This window comes from Salminus brasiliensis, chromosome 2 (assembly GCF_030463535.1).
Source record: "Salminus brasiliensis chromosome 2, fSalBra1.hap2, whole genome shotgun sequence".
Classification (NCBI taxonomy): domain Eukaryota; kingdom Metazoa; phylum Chordata; class Actinopteri; order Characiformes; family Bryconidae; genus Salminus; species Salminus brasiliensis.
The window spans coordinates 51,707,769-51,726,755 of NC_132879.1; the positions used below are offsets into that span (position 1 = coordinate 51,707,769).

Consider the following 18,987-nt stretch of genomic DNA (forward strand, 5'->3'; position numbering starts at 1 on the left):
TGTGTATGCGGATGAAGAGGACCAATAATGTCCTAATAACAAGAGGTCAAGTCACTCCTGCAATAAAAAAAAAACTGGCAATTAACACTAGGCACATTACCCAAGCAGAACCGAAGTCTTCTGTTTGACAGAACTGATGTGCACAATTTAAAGATGCTCCGAGGCAACGCAATATCAACACCTGACAGCAAGGAAATGTGTGGCCTGTCATGGAAAATATATCAAGTAACTAATTTTACCTGTTTTTTTCTCCTCTATATGTTGCCTGTTCGATCTAAATGCTGTGACTGAACTGCTAATCAAACTAAGGCACTGAATGTGCAAAAGGAAGCAAAACACGAACATCACACTAATTACTATGTGGCTACAGGACAGAAGGCCTTAGGCAGGGTTCGGGCTTTAATCACAATGTCAAAGCTCAGCATGGGGGAGCAGAAAGAAAGGAAAGGGGGGAGTAAGTGAGCCATGCAGTGCTCTCAAACCTCCACCAACACACATTTGCAGAGCCCCAAGCTTGCATTTTCGGGAGGATAGCTGGCCAGCAACTGTGGCTTTCAATTCACAGCCTGCTGGTCGGCTCACGCTGATCATTTGTAGAGATCAAACAGGTGGCAGACAGCTTGGCTCTACCAATAATAGAGGGGTTTAGTTTATTATTTTATTTTATTTATTTATTTATATCTTTTTTGGAGTAATGGTCACCAGGAGCTCCAGTGTGGAAGTACCAGTGTGGCCAGATGGACAGACTGCAAACACTAACAGGCTTAGGCCAGGCGTGCTGAACAGGATTTTCAGCACAATTTTATCCCAGACATGCTCGTTGCAGCATATTATCAAAATCGGAATGAATTTCCAGGCGAGGAGAGGTTTTTTTGGAACTGACTGTCAGTGCAGACAATCTGGTGGTCTGATATGGTGAACCGAGTCAATTTAAAGGTCAGAGCACACAGAACAGGCACGTCAACAACCACCAGCATATAGAAATGTGTCTGACAGAAATGCTGCTTCCGCAAGGCAGCTAGCATTGCAGGCGACCACCTCCCACCCTGCACATGGACTGCTCACCCTCATGTGTCATGTGCTCCGGAAAAAAGGTACTGGAGCATCCACTTCACCACCACCCGACTCAACAACAAGCATCTCCCCAGTTCTTTATGTGTACTCTGCTGTTCTGTGTAACCTTCAGCTGTTGTGTGTTGCAACACAGGCCTGGAGAATGACATTTCCTTCCAATTTACACAGTCATACCAGAATATTATGACCACCCCTGGCTTGGAATGAACTCGGCCCATTAAATCAACTCCACTGACCAAATAGGAGCACTGTGTGGTTCTATGACCCCAGACTGTATCCATCTGTTTCTCTGCATACTCTGTTATTAGCCTCCTTTCACCCTGTTCTTCAATAGTCAGGACCCCACAGGACTGACCACCACAGAGCAGCTATTATTTAGGTGATGGGTCATTCTCAGCACTGCAGTGGCACTGAGTGTATGGTGGTAATGGTTTGTGCTGTGCTGGTACAAGTGGATCAGATACAGCAGTGCTGCTGGAGTTTTTAAACACTGTGTCCACACAATGTCCGCTCTATGCTGCAGCACAGTTTGAGCTGGTCATCTTCTAGTTCTTCATTGGTGCTCACAGGACACCACCCACAGGATGCTGTTGGCTGGATACTTCTGGTTGGTGGACTAATCCCCTCGTGCAGAGGCCGTATATTTTAGGCTGGTACTTATGTTTTATTTTTTTTATATATATATTTATCCCTGATGAAAAATAACTTGACCAGCACAGAGTATGTTCTTGTTTGAGTTTGATGGATTAGCTGGTCTACAAGCATGATCCACCCAGACAAAGCTAAACAACCAGTATGACCCAGACATGAACAAGCTGGTTGACCAGCATCACTGAGCATGAACAAAATCAGATGCATAATGCACCAGCTAGTTTACCAGCTGGTGTTTTCAACTGAATGACCAGCTTTTCAACCACCTTGACCATCAAGACCAGTTTAAACCATCCCAAACCAGCTACCAGCAAATTCTAGTTTTATTTAATATATATTTTAAAAGATCAAATAATAATAATACTAATTAATTAAAAATAAAAAGGGGGTCTCCTCCATACATTGTTAAATGTATTGTGTTAAAAGGCATTTTCTGTAAAATCTTACTGCACTCTTTATATAGAAAATGCCTTATTTAAGAAGACCACCCCCCCCCCCCCCCCCGACACCTGTGACTGTGACTTCATTGCAATAAACAGATCTGCTGTTTGTGCAGTCAAGTTTTAGCCCTGCTGTAAACTGTTTCATTAGAAAAAGGCAGGATGATAAAAAGAGCTTGTGTTGCCGGCCGAAGCTGAAACATGACAGAATTGAGTCGGAGGCAGTGTGGATTGGAGGCACGGACTTTTGTGCTTCGTGTGGTCTATTGAGTTATACTCAGATGCAACGATTGCAACTCTTAAATGTTTGAGATGATTCATCAAACGTATCGTGTCTCAGTGGTACACCAACCTCTCATCACACATTTTACACTCAGCAGTTTCTTCCCATCTGCTAATGTAAAGTGCTCCCACATACCAACACCCCCACACTCCCACACCCCCACACTCCCACACCCCCACACCCACTGAACATCTTGCTGCTCTTTTAGCTTTCATTGCCAAGGGGAAAGAAGTGGTTCTATAACAGTGTGAATCTAGAATGATCAACCCATCCACATCTTTCTAGAATGTTCACCCCAATAACACTGTCCTAGAATGTTCACCCCTACACACTGTCCTAGAATGTTCACCCCAATAACACCGTCCTAGAATGTTCAGCCCAATAACACCGTCCTAGAATGTTCACCCCAATAACACCGTCCTAGAATGTTCACCCCTACACACTGTCCTAGAATGTTCACCCCAGTAACACTGTCCTAGAATGTTTACCCCAATAACACCGTCCTAGAATGTTCAGCCCAATAACACCGTCCTAGAATGTTCACCCCTACACACTGTCCTAGAATGTTCAGCCCAATAACACCGTCCTAGAATGTTCAGCCCAATAACACCGTCCTAGAATGTTCAGCCCAATAACACTGTCCTAGAATGTTCAGCCCAATAACACTGTCCTAGAATGTTCAGCCCAATAACACTGTCCTAGAATGTTCAGCCCAATAACACCGTCCTAGAATGTTCAGCCCAATAACACCGTCCTAGAATGTTCAGCCCAATAACACTGTCCTAGAATGTTCAGCCCAATAACACTGTCCTAGAATGTTCACCCCAACAGCACTATCCTAGAATGTTCAGCCCAATAACACCGTCCTAGAATGTTCAGCCCAATAACACCGTCCTAGAATGTTCACCCCTACACACTGTCCTAGAATGTTCAGCCCAATAACACCGTCCTAGAATGTTCAGCCCAATAACACCGTCCTAGAATGTTCAGCCCAATAACACTGTCCTAGAATGTTCAGCCCAATAACACTGTCCTAGAATGTTCAGCCCAATAACACTGTCCTAGAATGTTCAGCCCAATAACACTGTCCTAGAATGTTCAGCCCAACAACACTGTCCTAGAATGTTCAGCCCAACAACACTGTCCTAGAATGTTCACCCCAACAACAGTCCTAGAATGTTCACCCCTACACACTGTCCTAGAATGTTCACCCCAATAACACTGTCCTAGAATGTTCAGCCCAATAACACTGTCCTAGAATGTTCACCCCTACAAATTGTTCTAGAATGTTCACCCCAACAACACTGTCCTAGAATGTTCACCCCAACAACACTGTCCTAGAATGTTCACCCCAATAACACTGTCCTAGAATGTTCAGCCCAATAACACTGTCCTAGAATGTTCAGCCCAATAACACTGTCCTAGAATGTTCAGCCCAATAACACTGTCCTAGAATGTTCATCCCAATAACACTGTCCTAAAATGTTCACCCCAATAACACCGTCCTAGAATGTTCAGCCCAATAACACTGTCCTAGAATGTTCACCCCAATAACACCGTCCTAGAATGTTCAGCCCAATAACACTGTCCTAGAATGTTCAGCCCAATAACACTGTCCTAGAATGTTCAGCCCAACAACACTGTCCTAGAATGTTCACCCCAACAACAGTCCTAGAATGTTCACCCCTACACACTGTCCTAGAATGTTCACCCCAATAACACTGTCCTAGAATGTTCAGCCCAATAACACTGTCCTAGAATGTTCACCCCTACAAATTGTTCTAGAATGTTCACCCCAACAACACTGTCCTAGAATGTTCACCCCAATAACACTGTCCTAGAATGTTCAGCCCAATAACACTGTCCTAGAATGTTCAGCCCAATAACACTGTCCTAGAATGTTCATCCCAATAACACTGTCCTAGAATGTTCAGCCCAATAACACTGTCCTAGAATGTTCAGCCCAATAACACTGTCCTAGAATGTTCAGCCCAATAACACTGTCCTAGAATGTTCAGCCCAATAACACTGTCCTAGAATGTTCACCCCAATAACACTGTCCTAGAATGTTCAGCCCAATAACACTGTCCTAGAATGTTCACCCCTACAAATTGTTCTAGAATGTTCACCCCAACAACACTGTCCTAGAATGTTCACCCCAATAACACTGTCCTAGAATGTTCAGCCCAATAACACTGTCCTAGAATGTTCAGCCCAATAACACTGTCCTAGAATGTTCACCCCTACAAATTGTTCTAGAATGTTCAGCCCAATAACACTGTCCTAGAATGTTCAGCCCTACAAATTGTTCTAGAATGTTCACCCCAACAACACTGTCCTAGAATGTTCACCCCAATAACACTGTCCTAGAATGTTCACCCCTACAAATTGTTCTAGAATGTTCACCCCAATAACACGGTCCTAGAATGTTCACCCCTACAAATTGTTCTAAAATGTTCACCCCAATAACACGGTCCTAGAATTGTTCACCCCTACACACTATTTACAAATGTTCACCCCTTCCACATTGCTCCAGAATGTTCTTCCTATTTACACTGCTCTTAAATGTTCTCCACCATCCACACAGTTCTAGAATTGTCTCCACATTCACACTGTTGCAGAACGTTCTCCTCATTCACACAAAATGTGCAAAACCTCCACACTGTTCTAAAATCTGTTCCACATTGTGCAAAAACCCTGTCCCATATGTATTCTTTTACAATGTTCTCCCCATTTACACTGTTCTAGAACTGTGTTCTCCTGCTAATACTGTTCTAGAATAAGCTACAGTCAAACATTCTGCAATAAACCAAACATGTTTTTAGACAGAACAAACAGAGGTATCAAACCTTTCTGCTTTTCCAGGTTTGTCTGATCAGTGTGCTCCGGAGATCAAGGATGAATAGAGATCTTCCAAATATTGTAATGTAACTGGAGAACTGATGATGTAATTGCTCCACAGACAAAAGCTAATGACCGAGTTAGTGGGAAAAAAGACAACGTATAAGCACTTAGCACCTGCAGTAGCTCACAGCCATGGAGGACAGGAATAACGTCTGCATATTCCCAATCCCATCTTTATCCACGACCCATATTCTCGCTTCTTACACGTGTCTAATAAATCAAAGACGTCCAGCAAGATGCAGAAAGTTCAGCCCCATCTTATTTGTTTTTGTACCATGTGACAGTGATTTTTTCCACTGACTGTAGGCCATGACAGAACTCAAGCCGTTACTGTGCAGCGTATGTCCATTTTTAGTCTGGAGGTCCTAACCTGCTACATCGAACTCAATCTCCAGCGTGACTTTACTGGTGATGGTGGAGTCCCGCAGCAGCTGGTTGGTTTCCTCCAGTGTGCTGTCCTCGGTGGGGATCCCGTTGATGGACAGGATGCGGTCCCCGATCTGCAAGATGCCACACCTGCACACAGACCACCGCCAGTAAGTCAACTCATTACCCGGAAATCCCACGCAGAAACGGAGGGCACATTTCTGCAGTCTTCCCAGGCTATGCTTGGAGGCAGAGCAGAAGTAGAGCAGCCCATGCACTAAAACTCAGCTCAGGCTCTTTACTGGAATTTAAATGGTATTCATTACCATCATCAGAAAGCCATAACATTTTATTAGGATTGCAACTGACTATCATTTCTAATCCAATAACCTACTGACTATCATTCTACTTATCACACGGTCTGCAAAAAGCTATTGCTTCTTTTACAGTACTGTCGATTATTTCATTTCCTGCCAAAGGAAACCTATTCATTTGTGGAAATTAGGTAAGATAATGCAATTGACCAAGAAAAGAGAAGGTCAAAGGAAAATAAGCAAAAACAGAAACAAACAAACAAACAGCAACACAGTACTTTCCAAAACTGGTTCAACAAATGATAAAAATAAGATAAAATAGGACCCAAAATCACTGTCAAAGAGTTGGTAGACCACCAAAACTATCCCCAAACAAGCTCTACTTTCGCTTCAGATCTGAGTGGTCATCCACTAAGGGTCTAAAATGATGTGGAGCTGATCAAGAAGCTCTACCTGAGAAAAGGAAACAGTGGAAAAACTTGAAACAGTGGACTGACCATCCCAGAGTCCAGACCTCAACATCATTGAACCTGTTTGGATTATTTGGATTAAAGTAAATGGTGCTCTGAGGACATCAGATGGCGCTCTCAACACCAGCCTGTACCCAACCTATCAAAATATGCCTGGATCGGCCTTTATCCTGATCCACTGGATCGGATCAGCACATCCCTACTAACTTCAGAATTCGCCCTGTGACAGCGGCGATGCATTATACCGGCTAGCACAGCAGAGTGTGCTGAAATGACTGCGTGTGATCTGTGTGCTTCAGTTGCGCAGAATCCTGTACCCTGGTATCTTAGCTTCATTGGACAGGGACAACCAAATCGTCTCTGACAGCTGACGGCTCTCCAGTTGCGATAATCTACAGAATGCCGCGCTCCGATTGAGAGCATTATATTTCTGCAGGCCCTGTCATGGTAAATAATAGGCCTGTCTCGATCTCTTATTATTAAAAGGTCCGTGTCCATCAATACAATTACAATTACAGCAGCTAATGCCAGAGCTGTCGCAAGGGTCTGGTAATTACTCGGAGGTTTGGGCGTAAATCCTGTCAGCTGCTACACGTGTAAGTTCATTTGGATGCCAGCTGAGGCAGGCTCGCTCTGGCAATTAAAGCTAAGTGCTTTAGCCTCTCATGTAGCGGAGCATTCAATCAGCCCACATTCTGACTGGAGCTTCGCTTATCGCGGCCAGGCAGCGATGTATCAAGCGGAATAGTTACATTACATGATGAAGCTAGATAGCTGTGCGCAGAGTTGCCGCTCAGAAAAAGTCAAGCTGGAGGGGGGGGAGATAAGCGGGCTGATGCAATAAGTGCTTGCTTATGTGTATGTGCGTGTGTGTGATGGGGATTGGAGATAAGAGCAATGAGATTTCAGATTAAAAATGAAATGCTCACCTCCCCCAGGGCAGATCCAGAGTCGCAGATAGCACAAACAATTACACGTTTCAGATGCCTCCCAGATTAGGAAAGCGTCGGCACTAGGTTCGCTCTATGCTTTTAATCAGGTAAAATGAAATGAGAGAGAAAAAAATTAATCGGCTGAACAGAAATCGTGCTGGGGTCTCACCTCTCGGCCGGGCTGTCGGGGTCCATGTAAGCGATGAGCGGGGGAGAAGTGAGCGTTTCCGTGGCAAACACCCCTCCCTGGAGTTGGATTCCGAATCCCATGATGGAGTCACTGACGAGAGTCACCTCAGTGGTCTCTGTGTGGACCACCTGACCGGCCAGGCCCACAGTGCTGGAGGCCAGAGACACTGGAATAAAGGGGAGAGCAGAGATAGCAAGATCAGCCTCGGGTCCTCACTTCAGAAAACTGATTACTGTTCCTTCATGATAGATGTGATGTTGACCACAGTGAAGGGTCATAAATAGTGTGACACAAGAGTGCCTGGTGGGCCGAGGGACACCCTGCGTATCTGTGCTACAAGCTTCAACATCTCCCTGAGGAACAGGACCTTGATCATGCCGAATTGGATCTGTGGCCCCTCTCTCCACATGTCAGTTTGTACAGTCCTATCTGCCAAAGCTGTGCGATAGCACCCGGCCTTTTGATAGAGAGCTCCTTCATCCTCAGAATCCTATCATGGCACAAGAGCTGAGTCTTTTGGGAACCTCCTATAGATTAGGTGGGGAGAATTATGGCGAGCTCGGAGAGTGGCGTTATCTGCGGGTTCTGTGATGGAATGGACAGATCTCCACTATCTAAATAACTTTATGATTCAGGGAGGGATTTTGAAGCTGTCATTGTGTTTGTAGCCTGGATAACATTTTTGCTAGTGCAAGTCTGAGTACCATATGAGGTGACAGGCAGGGCATTATCAAGGGTTTTGCGTGTCACTGGCAAACAAACCTGCAGAATTTGAACTGCACATGCCGCTGTTAGCCGCTTTCAACTATCAGCTCTTATTTGTAACTGCTGTGGTTCCTAAGCTGTGAATTCATGTTAATAGGGGTGCAAATTGGGGCTAAATCTAATGTCTTAATTAGTCATGTTTCTCTAACTAAGAGGCGTTCAGGAAGCATGTGAAGTGCAGATTAATCGCCGAAGTTTAACCAGATTAGTGTGGAATACACATTCATTTACTGCTGCTGTTTCTTTATACAGTACTAATTCCCACAATCTGGGCGCAGAGCTGCAGTAAAAAGACACAAGCGTGGCCTCAGATCAACAGCAACATTACTCTGGTGTTTGAGTGGAGCACAGAATCTCATATGGACATGAGCCGAGTGTAAAAAGAAAAAAAAATCAGGTATGATCCTCAGGTATGTCAACCCAGAGATGCTCAAAATTAGGAGACCAGCCACTGTCTGAAATGTTTTGGGCATATTTTCGAGCCATTTCGAGTTCTAGTAACGCTCAATATAGTGCCCCTTTACGGATACAGTCCCTTCAACAAAAAGGCCAGTCAGCTTGCTGTTTACAGATAAAATCCCACCCTTCAAGAAAAAACAAACTAACAAATAGCTTGCAAGGAGCAGAGGTCACCAAAATTGTGGCTCTGGCCAGACCGTGCCAAAATAAAAGTCATCAATACCAATGTAACAGTAACAGAGCCGGTTTTTGGAGAGGCTGGCCAGTTCCTAATTCCCAGTTGTATCAAATAAATCACTGTAAAATGCCAGAGGAAGCCTACAAGCAAGTCCTCAATGAATGGGGGTGTGTGGAGCTAAGTGGGTAAAAACTTACAAGTTACAATAGCAACCTCTTGTCCAGTGCCTTCCAATAATTTTGGAAAGTAAAAAGGTATATTTCACTAAAAACTGGTTGGTGCTAACTGTTTGGCGAGCTGACGCTGGAGTTTCGGACAGGTATGACACAATAGCTTTGTTTGGTGGCAACTATGGCCAACAGTTAACATCCTGACCAGCTTAAGGGCAGCTGACGTAAAGGGCTTCACACTACAAATTCAGATCTACAAAATGTACACTTTATGATTTTTGCTGAAATGCTCCACATTAACCCATTCATTTTGGACTGACTCTGGAGCGCCCTCTAGTGCCTGACAAACCCAGAAGACATTCTCCAGTGGTAATTCTCCTCTCTACAAATTCTAGAGAGCAGCAACACAAAATACTTTCAATCTGAAAGCTAAACCCGATCTGCAAATGTACAGTAAAACTGATTTAGTTTTGTTATATTTTATTAATTTGCACATCCTCGGTTTGAAATGCTAACAGGAAAAATATATTGGTTTTATTTATATTTTATATAAGCAGGAGAGTTCATTAAAACTAATTTACTCTGTTCTTCTTTACTGTCTTCATTGTTACCCAGTAAATGTAAGTAATTCAATTTAAAATGTATTCATATAGCGCCTTTCACAACAAATGTCACAAAGTGCTTTACAGAGATCTAGGTCCACGCCTCTTATGAGCATATATATAAAACAACCTCAAGCTAAATTTAAAAGCTGACAGCTACATAAGTTATTTGAGTGAGTCACAATTCAATCCAAATAATCCATTATTCGTTTCAACACTTGATTAAGATCAAAATAGTCTAATAAAAACGTAAGAATGAAAATTCATGAATAAAGTGCCACTCGAGTCGTGTCCGATCACATATCTCAATATGTTGTTCGGTTGTGAGGGTAAGAGGAATGTTGTGTGCCCTTTTTGCTGAACCATTCTTTTAAGTATCAAGTGAAACCAACCCAGTCTAAATCACTACAAACCAAATGAGTAATGGACTCATACGCGAAAGCAGCCAAAAACACACCCTTTAGCATCAGCCTGCTGGTCAGATGCTACAGATATCCTCGCATCCTCACTGACATTCACCTTTTCCTGGCTGTGAACATCTGTTCCAAGCTGTGCGGATGCTCTTGAATAAACAGATCCTCTAAAAATTGTGCTTTTGAAAGTATTTCCAAGAGAAACAGCAAGGTACAGCACTACCACCGAGCATGAATCAACCCAACCGTGCAGAATGCCGCGCAGAATTCTGCTGCCATAGAGTATAATTGTAGTAAAGTGGCCTACTATGGTCTTAATTATTATTTCTATACTGCATACTGAGTCATGACAACCAGTCTCCAGAGAGCATGCACAGAGCTGCTAAAAAGCACATATTGATATATAACTTATCAAAACTCGACAGAACATGAGCATATGAGCATATACTCGGAAATCTGGAACCTCTACCCTTCTGATATCCTAGATCCATGTAGATCCTAGCATGTGTTTGGTCAGATATTACTGAAAATCTAGGTATGGCAGTTTTTGTTTGGAGTTGTGGCTCTGAGGAACATAGTAAAACGCCTTAGAGCTGAACTGTGCCATTTGTTTTGGTTCGACCAGAAATGAAATTACCTGGAAATGTGAAAAGGATCCATTAAAAAGTGAAGAGGGCAATTTCACCGATGCAAATGGAACCTACCACTATAGCTTCAGTGTCTGTGATAGCACCACAGCCAGCCGTACTCATCTGAGTTTGAAGCAAATGACCTTGAGTCAAAGTCACGCCCTTCATAACTCGGACATGTAGTGCAGGTTTATTAAAAAGGCCTTTCCTGACAGCACACAATGGAACTTTTTTTCAGCATTCACTACCAGCACCAAGGATTGCACTCTATTGTGGTAAGTATCAAGAACTTTCGCTCTCAGCAGGAGCAGTCTCAACTGACCACTATGAGGCTAACACAGCTGGCGTGGAGAGAAATCCGCCCACAGGCTATCGACCTGCGCCGGGCTGCCGTTCTTTTAGGAACCTGTTATATACCCAGAATGGCTCTGCCCAGACTCCGGAGTATTTCTCGCCGCTATTGATGGCTCCGACCCACACTGGCTGGATTTATCACGGCAGACACATTTACTGTTTTGAAATGCGCACAGCTTTCCATTGCTATCAGGAAGACAGGCTGAAAGGTAGAATGGAAAGGGAAGGAAAGAGGACTTGTCTTGGTACACGAGGTGAATGCTTTAATGGTTTCGACAATGCCGGGACTGACCTTGGCCTTCCATGCATGACCTTGGGAGCCAGTCAAAAAAAAAAACACCACCACAAAAAACAACAGGAGGACTGAACTGTTGACCGTTTCTGACTCAATCAGGCCGTCGTGAACGGCTGCTCGAGTGTCAGAACCGGTCTTACAAGACTTCACATTGGCAGATCTGCTTCAAAGCCCATTCATTTGGACGTGAAGACTGGGCTGAATGCAGACTGGGCCGAGCGCTCCATTTGCAGAACACTTCAAGAGCTCTGACAGCTCACAAAGAGAGCGCGAGAGCTGGAACACCTGAAGGGGTCGTCGGCTGCAGAGTTTTGTCGATGAATCACTGCAGAGTCGGTTTTTCTTCTCTCCTCCGGCAACGACGCTCTCCACAGCCAGAGTTATGAGTCAGTCATAGGCTGGAGAACATGTGTAGGAGTTTGGAAGAGTCTCGTCTCCAGTAAATACAGATCGCGAAACCTCTGCGTCCTCGGAAGGCAGGGAAAACAAGGAGCTCCCGCCTAAAAGAGGATTAAATGGGTGCGAGAGGGAGTCAAGTGCTTTGAAGTGAGGGGAATGACCTCGAGCGAGGCCTAGTCCATGCCTATCAGAGAAAGACGGAGACCTTCAGAGCCAACGCAGCTTTTAAACGCAGTTGGATTTAATTGGATTTGGCTTCGGCAGAACACATTAATGCCTCAAATGACATCTTATGGAAATTGCGCAGAGGACTCTGAGCATTACCTAACAATTACATTATGCTAATGTTTCCCAGGGAGGAGATGTGCCGCTACCTTCGTCACGCTACATTTAGCGCGGAGATGTCGGAGCTGGACCGCAGAGACACCGGGAGAGGGAAATTCAGCCGAACTGGCATGACAGTGGGCCCAAAAGAGACGTAAACAGAATGCGGTGCAAGAGAAGGCAGGAGCTTGAGGCAAAGGCTCCGGAGGGACGGTATCCGTATGTGTGTGTTTATGTGGAAAGCTGTGAGAAAGGAAAGGACAAACTGTTTTTCCTCTCCTGCCTCTGCTCTATTGACTATGCGTGTATGTGTGTGTGTGTGTGTATTGTGACCTTCTCTATTGTCTCCCTTTGTAGAGCGACTGACTGCCATCAGATCCTGAAGCGTCAGGGCTCTATGACCGGTGACTTTGCTGTACTCAGGCACATTGTATCTCTCATGTCTGGATGGGTTTGTGGGCCAAAGAAAAGCCAAGTCAGTAAGCTTTATTCACATCCTGCGAGCTGGAGACAATGGGTCCTCTAGAGAGAAGTTCAACAAAGCATCTCCATAAACCTTTACAAGGCAGTGTCAATCAAGCGCAGCTGGAAAATGATGACTGCGCTGCTCTGCATTCTCTACCCCACTCTCTGTCTTACCTTCTCCCTAACTCTCTTCCTACCCAGCTTATCAGTGGCCGTCATCGGCAGCTCGTGTGTGTGTGTATGGCAGTTGCCATGGTTACAGGGCTCGCTCTTATCCGGACAGAGTATCTGTGCATAGGATGACTAACACAAAGTACACCGACCCTATCCAGACTATAGGCTGGAGGACATGTGTCTCCGTGCTGCGGGCTTGTGGTTTGAGGTTAGAGGGTTGAGGAAGAAACCTCAAAAGCTTGATTTCTGAACCATAAAGGCCTGAAATTCATAATAGCGCATCATTTAAGACCGATTACAATGGCCCTCTACAGTGAGATGGGACAATATGCTTTCAGAAGCGTCTGGTATTATACCATCGTTAGCCTTGCTCACTTTTCTAATTATTGGCAGACAAAAGGATTAACGGGCACTGGAGTCCTAGCCAGCATTGGACACACTACAAAATTTAAGAAAAGGGAATTGTTCATTTGCAGTTATTGTTTGCTAATGAGTCACTTGGATTAACAGCTATTCATCTGCATCAGTAATTGTCTTCGTGGGAGGAACGAGATCTCTGGCGAACTTGGCTCCGTTTCAGCATATTTGTTCGGAGACTTTTTCAGCAATTGGCTAGAGCTGCAGAGGCCCACTGTTAAGTTTTTTACATGACCATGCTATTTTTATGATACTTTTCTAGGTAATAATTTACACAGCACAGGACAGCTGCAGTTCTATTGTTTTAGCTCTGTACTCTGTACTGTTACATTGGAAACTAAACAATGAATACGAGCTAAACGGAGCAGGATGTCAGCTTCAATTGGAAACTATTTGCATCTACATACAGCTCTTTTTTAAAGCCCTTCTTAGGGAGCAAGTGAGCAAGTGCGTAAATGAACAATCTTAAATGCATTTGTCATATTTAGAGCAGATTTTGTTTTTCTGCAGTTGAAGGATGCTTATAATAGCAAACCACTCAACCCTTTTTGTGCAATGCGCAATAAAGCACCTGTTTTTTTTTTGGTTCCTGAGAGCTCTTTGGCTTCCTTCTACTGCAAGTTGGGTAATTGACCTGGTCAGTTAAGAACATTTCCTGTCTTTAAAATAGTCCTTGTACGGCTATACGGCTAAGGCCAGTCTCCTGCAGCAAGGTGAAACACCAAACCGAGTTTTAAGCGGTTATCCTAACCAAGTAGAATGCAACCATGCACATACCACAAAAGTTGATAAAGGAGAAGGCAGTTTACACTGGGGCGTTTAGATTAATCAGGGTCACAATTTAGTAAGGGTCTGGACTGAGGGTCTCATTGCCATGACTTGACCAACTGGTCCAACACTGTACTGAATGTAGGTGCTGGGTGATTGCACCACTATGTTTTAGAGCATCCTCAGACCGCAGTGCCAGATTTCACAGGATAAACACAACTGAAGTGAAGCCTCGTCTCAGCTCCCATTAATCTAGAAAAGAGAAAAAGGGTCTCTTTTCAACCCTAGTTCGTTGGTGTTGCGCAACAGATAATACCACTACCTGCTAGTGAGCTACCTCAACGTGGGAGACTGGGGTTCGATTCCCAGTCTGGGTGACTATGCTGCGCTACACCAATAAGAGTCCTTGGGCAAGACTCCTAACACTACATTGGCCCTCCTCTGTAATACGAGTAACCTTGTAAGTCGCTCTGGATAAGAGTGTCAGCCAAATGCCATAAATGTAAATGAGTAGTAATACTACTAGTGTTATTAATAGTGGTATTTTAGTAGTAATTTTATTAGCAGTAGCAGTTGAAGTAGTTATTGTAGTATTAATAGTAATCACAGTTGTAGTTATGGTAGTATTAATAGAAGTAGCAATAGTAGTAGTAGCAGTAGTAGTTACAGTAGTTTTATTAATAGTAGTGGCAGTAGTTAAAATAGTAGTAGTAATAGCAGCAGTAGTAGTATTGATAGCAGTAGCAGTAGAAATAGTTATAGTAGTAGTATTAGTAATTTTAGTAGTTGTATTAATAGTAGGGCAGTGGTTAAAATAGTAGTAGTAGTAATAGCAGTAGCGATAGTTATAGTAGTAGTATTGATAGCAGTATTACTTGAAATAGACAGAGTAGTAGCAGTAGTAGTTATAGTAGTTGTATTAATAGTAGAGGCAGTGGTTAAAATAGTAGTAGTAGTAATAGCAGTAGCGATAGTTATAGTAGTAGTTGAAATGGTCAGAGTAGTAGTAGTAGCAGTAGTAGTTATAGTAGTTGTATTAATAGTAGAGGCAGTGGTTAAAATAGTAGTAGTAGTAATAGCAGTAGTAGCAGTTAAAGTATTAATAGTTATAGTAGTAGTATTAGTAATTTTAGTAGTTGTATTAATAGTAGGGCAGTGGTTAAAATAGTAGTAGTAGTAATAGCAGTAACGATAGTTATAGTAGTAGTATTGATAGCAGTATTACTTGAAATAGTCAGAGTAGTAGCAGTAGTAGTTGTATTAATAGTAGGGCAGTGGTTAAAATAGTAGTAGTAGTAATAGCAGTAACGATAGTTATAGTAGTAGTATTGATAGCAGTATTACTTGAAATAGACAGAGTAGTAGCAGTAGTAGTTGTATTAATAGTAGAGGCAGTGGTTAAAATAGTAGTAGTAGTAATAGCAGTAGTAGCAGTTACAGTAGTAGTTGAAATGGTCAGAGTAGTAGTAGTAGCAGTAGTAGTTATAGTAGTTGTATTAATAGTAGAGGCAGTGGTTAAAATAGTAGTAGTAGTAATAGCAGTAGTAGCAGTTAAAGTATTAATAGTAATAGCAGTAGTGATAGTTATAGAAGTAGTATTGATAGCAGTATTACTTGAAATAGTCAGAGTAGTAGCAGTAGTAGTTATAGTAGTTGTATTAATAGTAGTGGCAGTATTTAAAATAGTAGTACTAATAGCAGTAGTAGCAGTTACAGTAGTAGAAATAATAGCAGTAGCAGTGGTAGTACCACCTTTGTGAGTGCATCGGGTATAGTCTGGACAGATGATCAATGATGTTCCTGGAAGCATCAGCAGCTAACTCTAAAGTGGACACACAAGCAACCCCCAACCTTAACTCAATTGAAGCATTTTCAAGCAGTTATCTGATTAAGAGGATTCTGTTACCAGTCTAAATGAAAATGTTTAAAAATCACCTACTCTATCGATCTCTACAGCCTCCCACAACTGTACAGAGATCAGCTGTGTGAAAGTACTTTAAAGAGTGAGCAATTAAATAAATAAATAAATATATAAATAAGTGGTATTTATTTGGTATTTATATGGTATTTTTATTTGTTTTTAAGAAAGAATAAAAGGAATTCTAGGGAAGAAGTGAACATTAAGCTGATTAGAGCTGAGTGTAAAAATGACAACTGCACTGTAACGTAGGCCAACACCCGTTCACATTACTCACGCATAATGTAGTCCATTACACCGGTTGTAACTTTAGGATTGTTGATTAAAGCGCTAGACCGTTCTAGATGAGTAATGTCTATGAAACAGGAAATCCACAGATGTGCTGAGAAGAACCTTTGATGAGGTGGTTGTGATGAAATGAGAGAATCATCATTAAAGAGGACTGAGATGTTTATATACACTTCAGAATTCACCCTGCTGTTACCATCTGGAATCACATCAATAAAGACAACAAGGACATCTTTACATCTCCACACAGCCATATTTTACAGATAATTGCAGAGGACTGGTTGCTTTTGATCAAGAGCAGTTGATCTCACAAAACTACATGAGCGTTCCTCATGATTTTTTTTTAACAACCTATACAACCTGGTCTTTTTTGTGGTGCTTGATGTTCACCAGAGGTTTGAGTCTTACAGTAAATTCTCCAAGGTCACGCTGCTATATCCATCTCTTCACAGCCGTGTATGTTTATAATGAAAAGTTACACACATGTGTGCGCTGAAAGTGTCCTTGGGCTGCAGAACAACAGTGTTTCTCAGCTGTACAGCAGAACCCTGTTTAGAAAGGCTTTTTTCTTTTCTATGCTACTGTAGTCTTTCTTGATCTGCTGGGCAATCTGCTATTTCAAAACCTCACCAATGCAATTTTATTGATTTGCAGCAGTGTAAACATATGCCTAATGATCTATTTGCGTTTCTGATTGATTTCCTCTGACTGTTCAACTTTATGACAGGCTGCCTTACTGTTTTTCATGTCGATGCACAACAGCAATACACAGTGGACGCAAATGGCACACGCAGAATCAGTAGCATTACCTGCACCTTTAATAGTGAACTCCAGAATATCTCCTCTGCAAATACAGGATATGAGAGCCTGATACACTTTACATACTTAAGTATCCAGATATTTCTTTTAATGAGTGAGTTCAGCTACTTCACGGTTAACTCAATGTAGTACACACAGCCATTTAGTTGTGTATGTACAGCATGTTTAATCACCATAGGAAAGAACTGCCAATACAACAGGACACTTTGGAGCAGCACATGCCTAATGCCATCCAGTAGATAGAGGGGTTTACATCATTCAGCATCCTGTCCTCACTGACACGGTCTTGTCGCTAAATGCTATCAAGTTCACGCAGCAATGCTCCAAAATCCTAGTAGAAAGCTTTACCTGGACAGTAAAGATAGTTACCTCTATAAAAGCAAGGTAGACTCCTTTTTAATAACCCTGATTTCAGAAGAAACAATGAATACACAGATGTCCCAATGCTTTTGTCCATACAGTAATGGAAAAAAATGGTTGTAAATAACCTCAAATTTGATATGGAATTCTGATGTATCAACCATACTGTACACGGCATCCAAAAGAAAAGATGCGTCAAGACTGATGCATCGCTGCTGAACGAACTGCCGACTGAAGAGCCATCTCAGAGGCTGACGTAAGCAATTTCATTTTAACCCGCATCCGAAAACAACAATTAATGAGGTGCTCAGAGACTAGCAGCAGGCCGATCCCTCCAGCGGCTGGCTCAAATTACCGCTCAATCACTGCAAGCCTCGCATGTCACACGCACGCCACAACACTGGCATCTTAACCGCTGTCCAGGCGCCTGGAGAGGCCTGACCCGCAGCCAGTCTTAATGAAGGAAAACAGTCGAGAAAAATAAACAAATGAGGAACAGAATCCTGACGGCGTGCTGCGTCCAGCAGGGGCAGCGATTAGCGCTGCCGATTAGCTGCTTTCCCCCCCACCCCCCTCCCAGCGTTTGTTTATTGGGCAGGTCTGCAGGCCCTGATGATAAGAAAGCCCCGCGACAGACATGGCAGTGTGGCTGGGGTAATTATCTGCTGCAGAGGTGGTGAGTCGTGCCAGGCAGACTGCTCAGCTCTACAACGTGAAATATCTTACAGGATCTAATTATGGGGTAGCCAGTGGTGTAATTTCCCCCTCTCGCTCCACAGCACGGGATATGAGCGCTGAGAGCAGAATACTAAATGCTCTCCAATTTTTTACTGCTCTCTCTCTCTCCCTTCCTCTACCAACATATGCAACAAAACAGAACTTCACACTCTTAAACAAAGGTGCTACAAAAGGTTCTTGGAGAGATGCCACAGAAAAACCACCTTTGGTTCCCTGAAGAACCTTCAGCATCACGGGCCACAACATTGACATTCGAGGCATGAACTCCACAAGACCTCGAAAGGCGTCCTATGGTATCTTGCACCAACAGGGTAGCAGCAGATCCTCTAAGGCCTGTAAGTTGTGAGGTGGGGCCTCCAGGAGCATCAATGACCCTGTCGCCGGTTCATCGGTTGGCCTTCTTGGACCATTTTTGGTAGGTGCTGACCACTGCATACCAGAAAATACCCCACAAGACCTGCCTGATGAGTTGGTAGTGATGTTCAGACCCAGGCGTCTAGACATCACAGTTTGGCTTTTGTCCAAGTGTCTCAGATTCTTATTCTTCCTCATTTCTCCTGCTTTTAACACCTTTAAGGCACACCTGCCTTCACTGCAGATTAAGTGCTGCGTTAAGAGGAGGATAGGCATTTAGCTTTTCTCAGGATCTAAACTTCTCTTGATTGTTATTATAAGGAATAGATAGGAGACGATTATGTCTAGATACAGAGCAAATAAGGTCATAAATAAGGATTAGTGGACTGTTTTACTCAGGTAATGTGTAATCGCTACCTCTCTTTCCCCTTATTTGCATAATTGAGTCATTAGAGGTTCATGACAGAACACTGT

The 18,987-nt window shown here is 43.1% G+C and overlaps 1 protein-coding gene across 11 annotated transcripts in view; it reads right to left on the bottom strand.

The window, feature by feature from the left end:
* The window catches only part of grip1 (glutamate receptor interacting protein 1), a 396,612-nt gene that overhangs the window by 47,065 nt on the left and 330,560 nt on the right, over window positions 1–18,987 (bottom strand). For all 11 annotated transcript variants that reach the window (XM_072673118.1, XM_072673122.1, XM_072673123.1 and 8 more), the window contains exons 12-13: window positions 7,604–7,790; window positions 5,723–5,868 (exon numbers count right to left, since the gene is read on the bottom strand). In XM_072673118.1, the coding sequence (XP_072529219.1) occupies window positions 5,723–5,868; window positions 7,604–7,790 (333 nt within the window). The remainder of the gene's footprint in view (window positions 1–5,722; window positions 5,869–7,603; window positions 7,791–18,987) is intronic.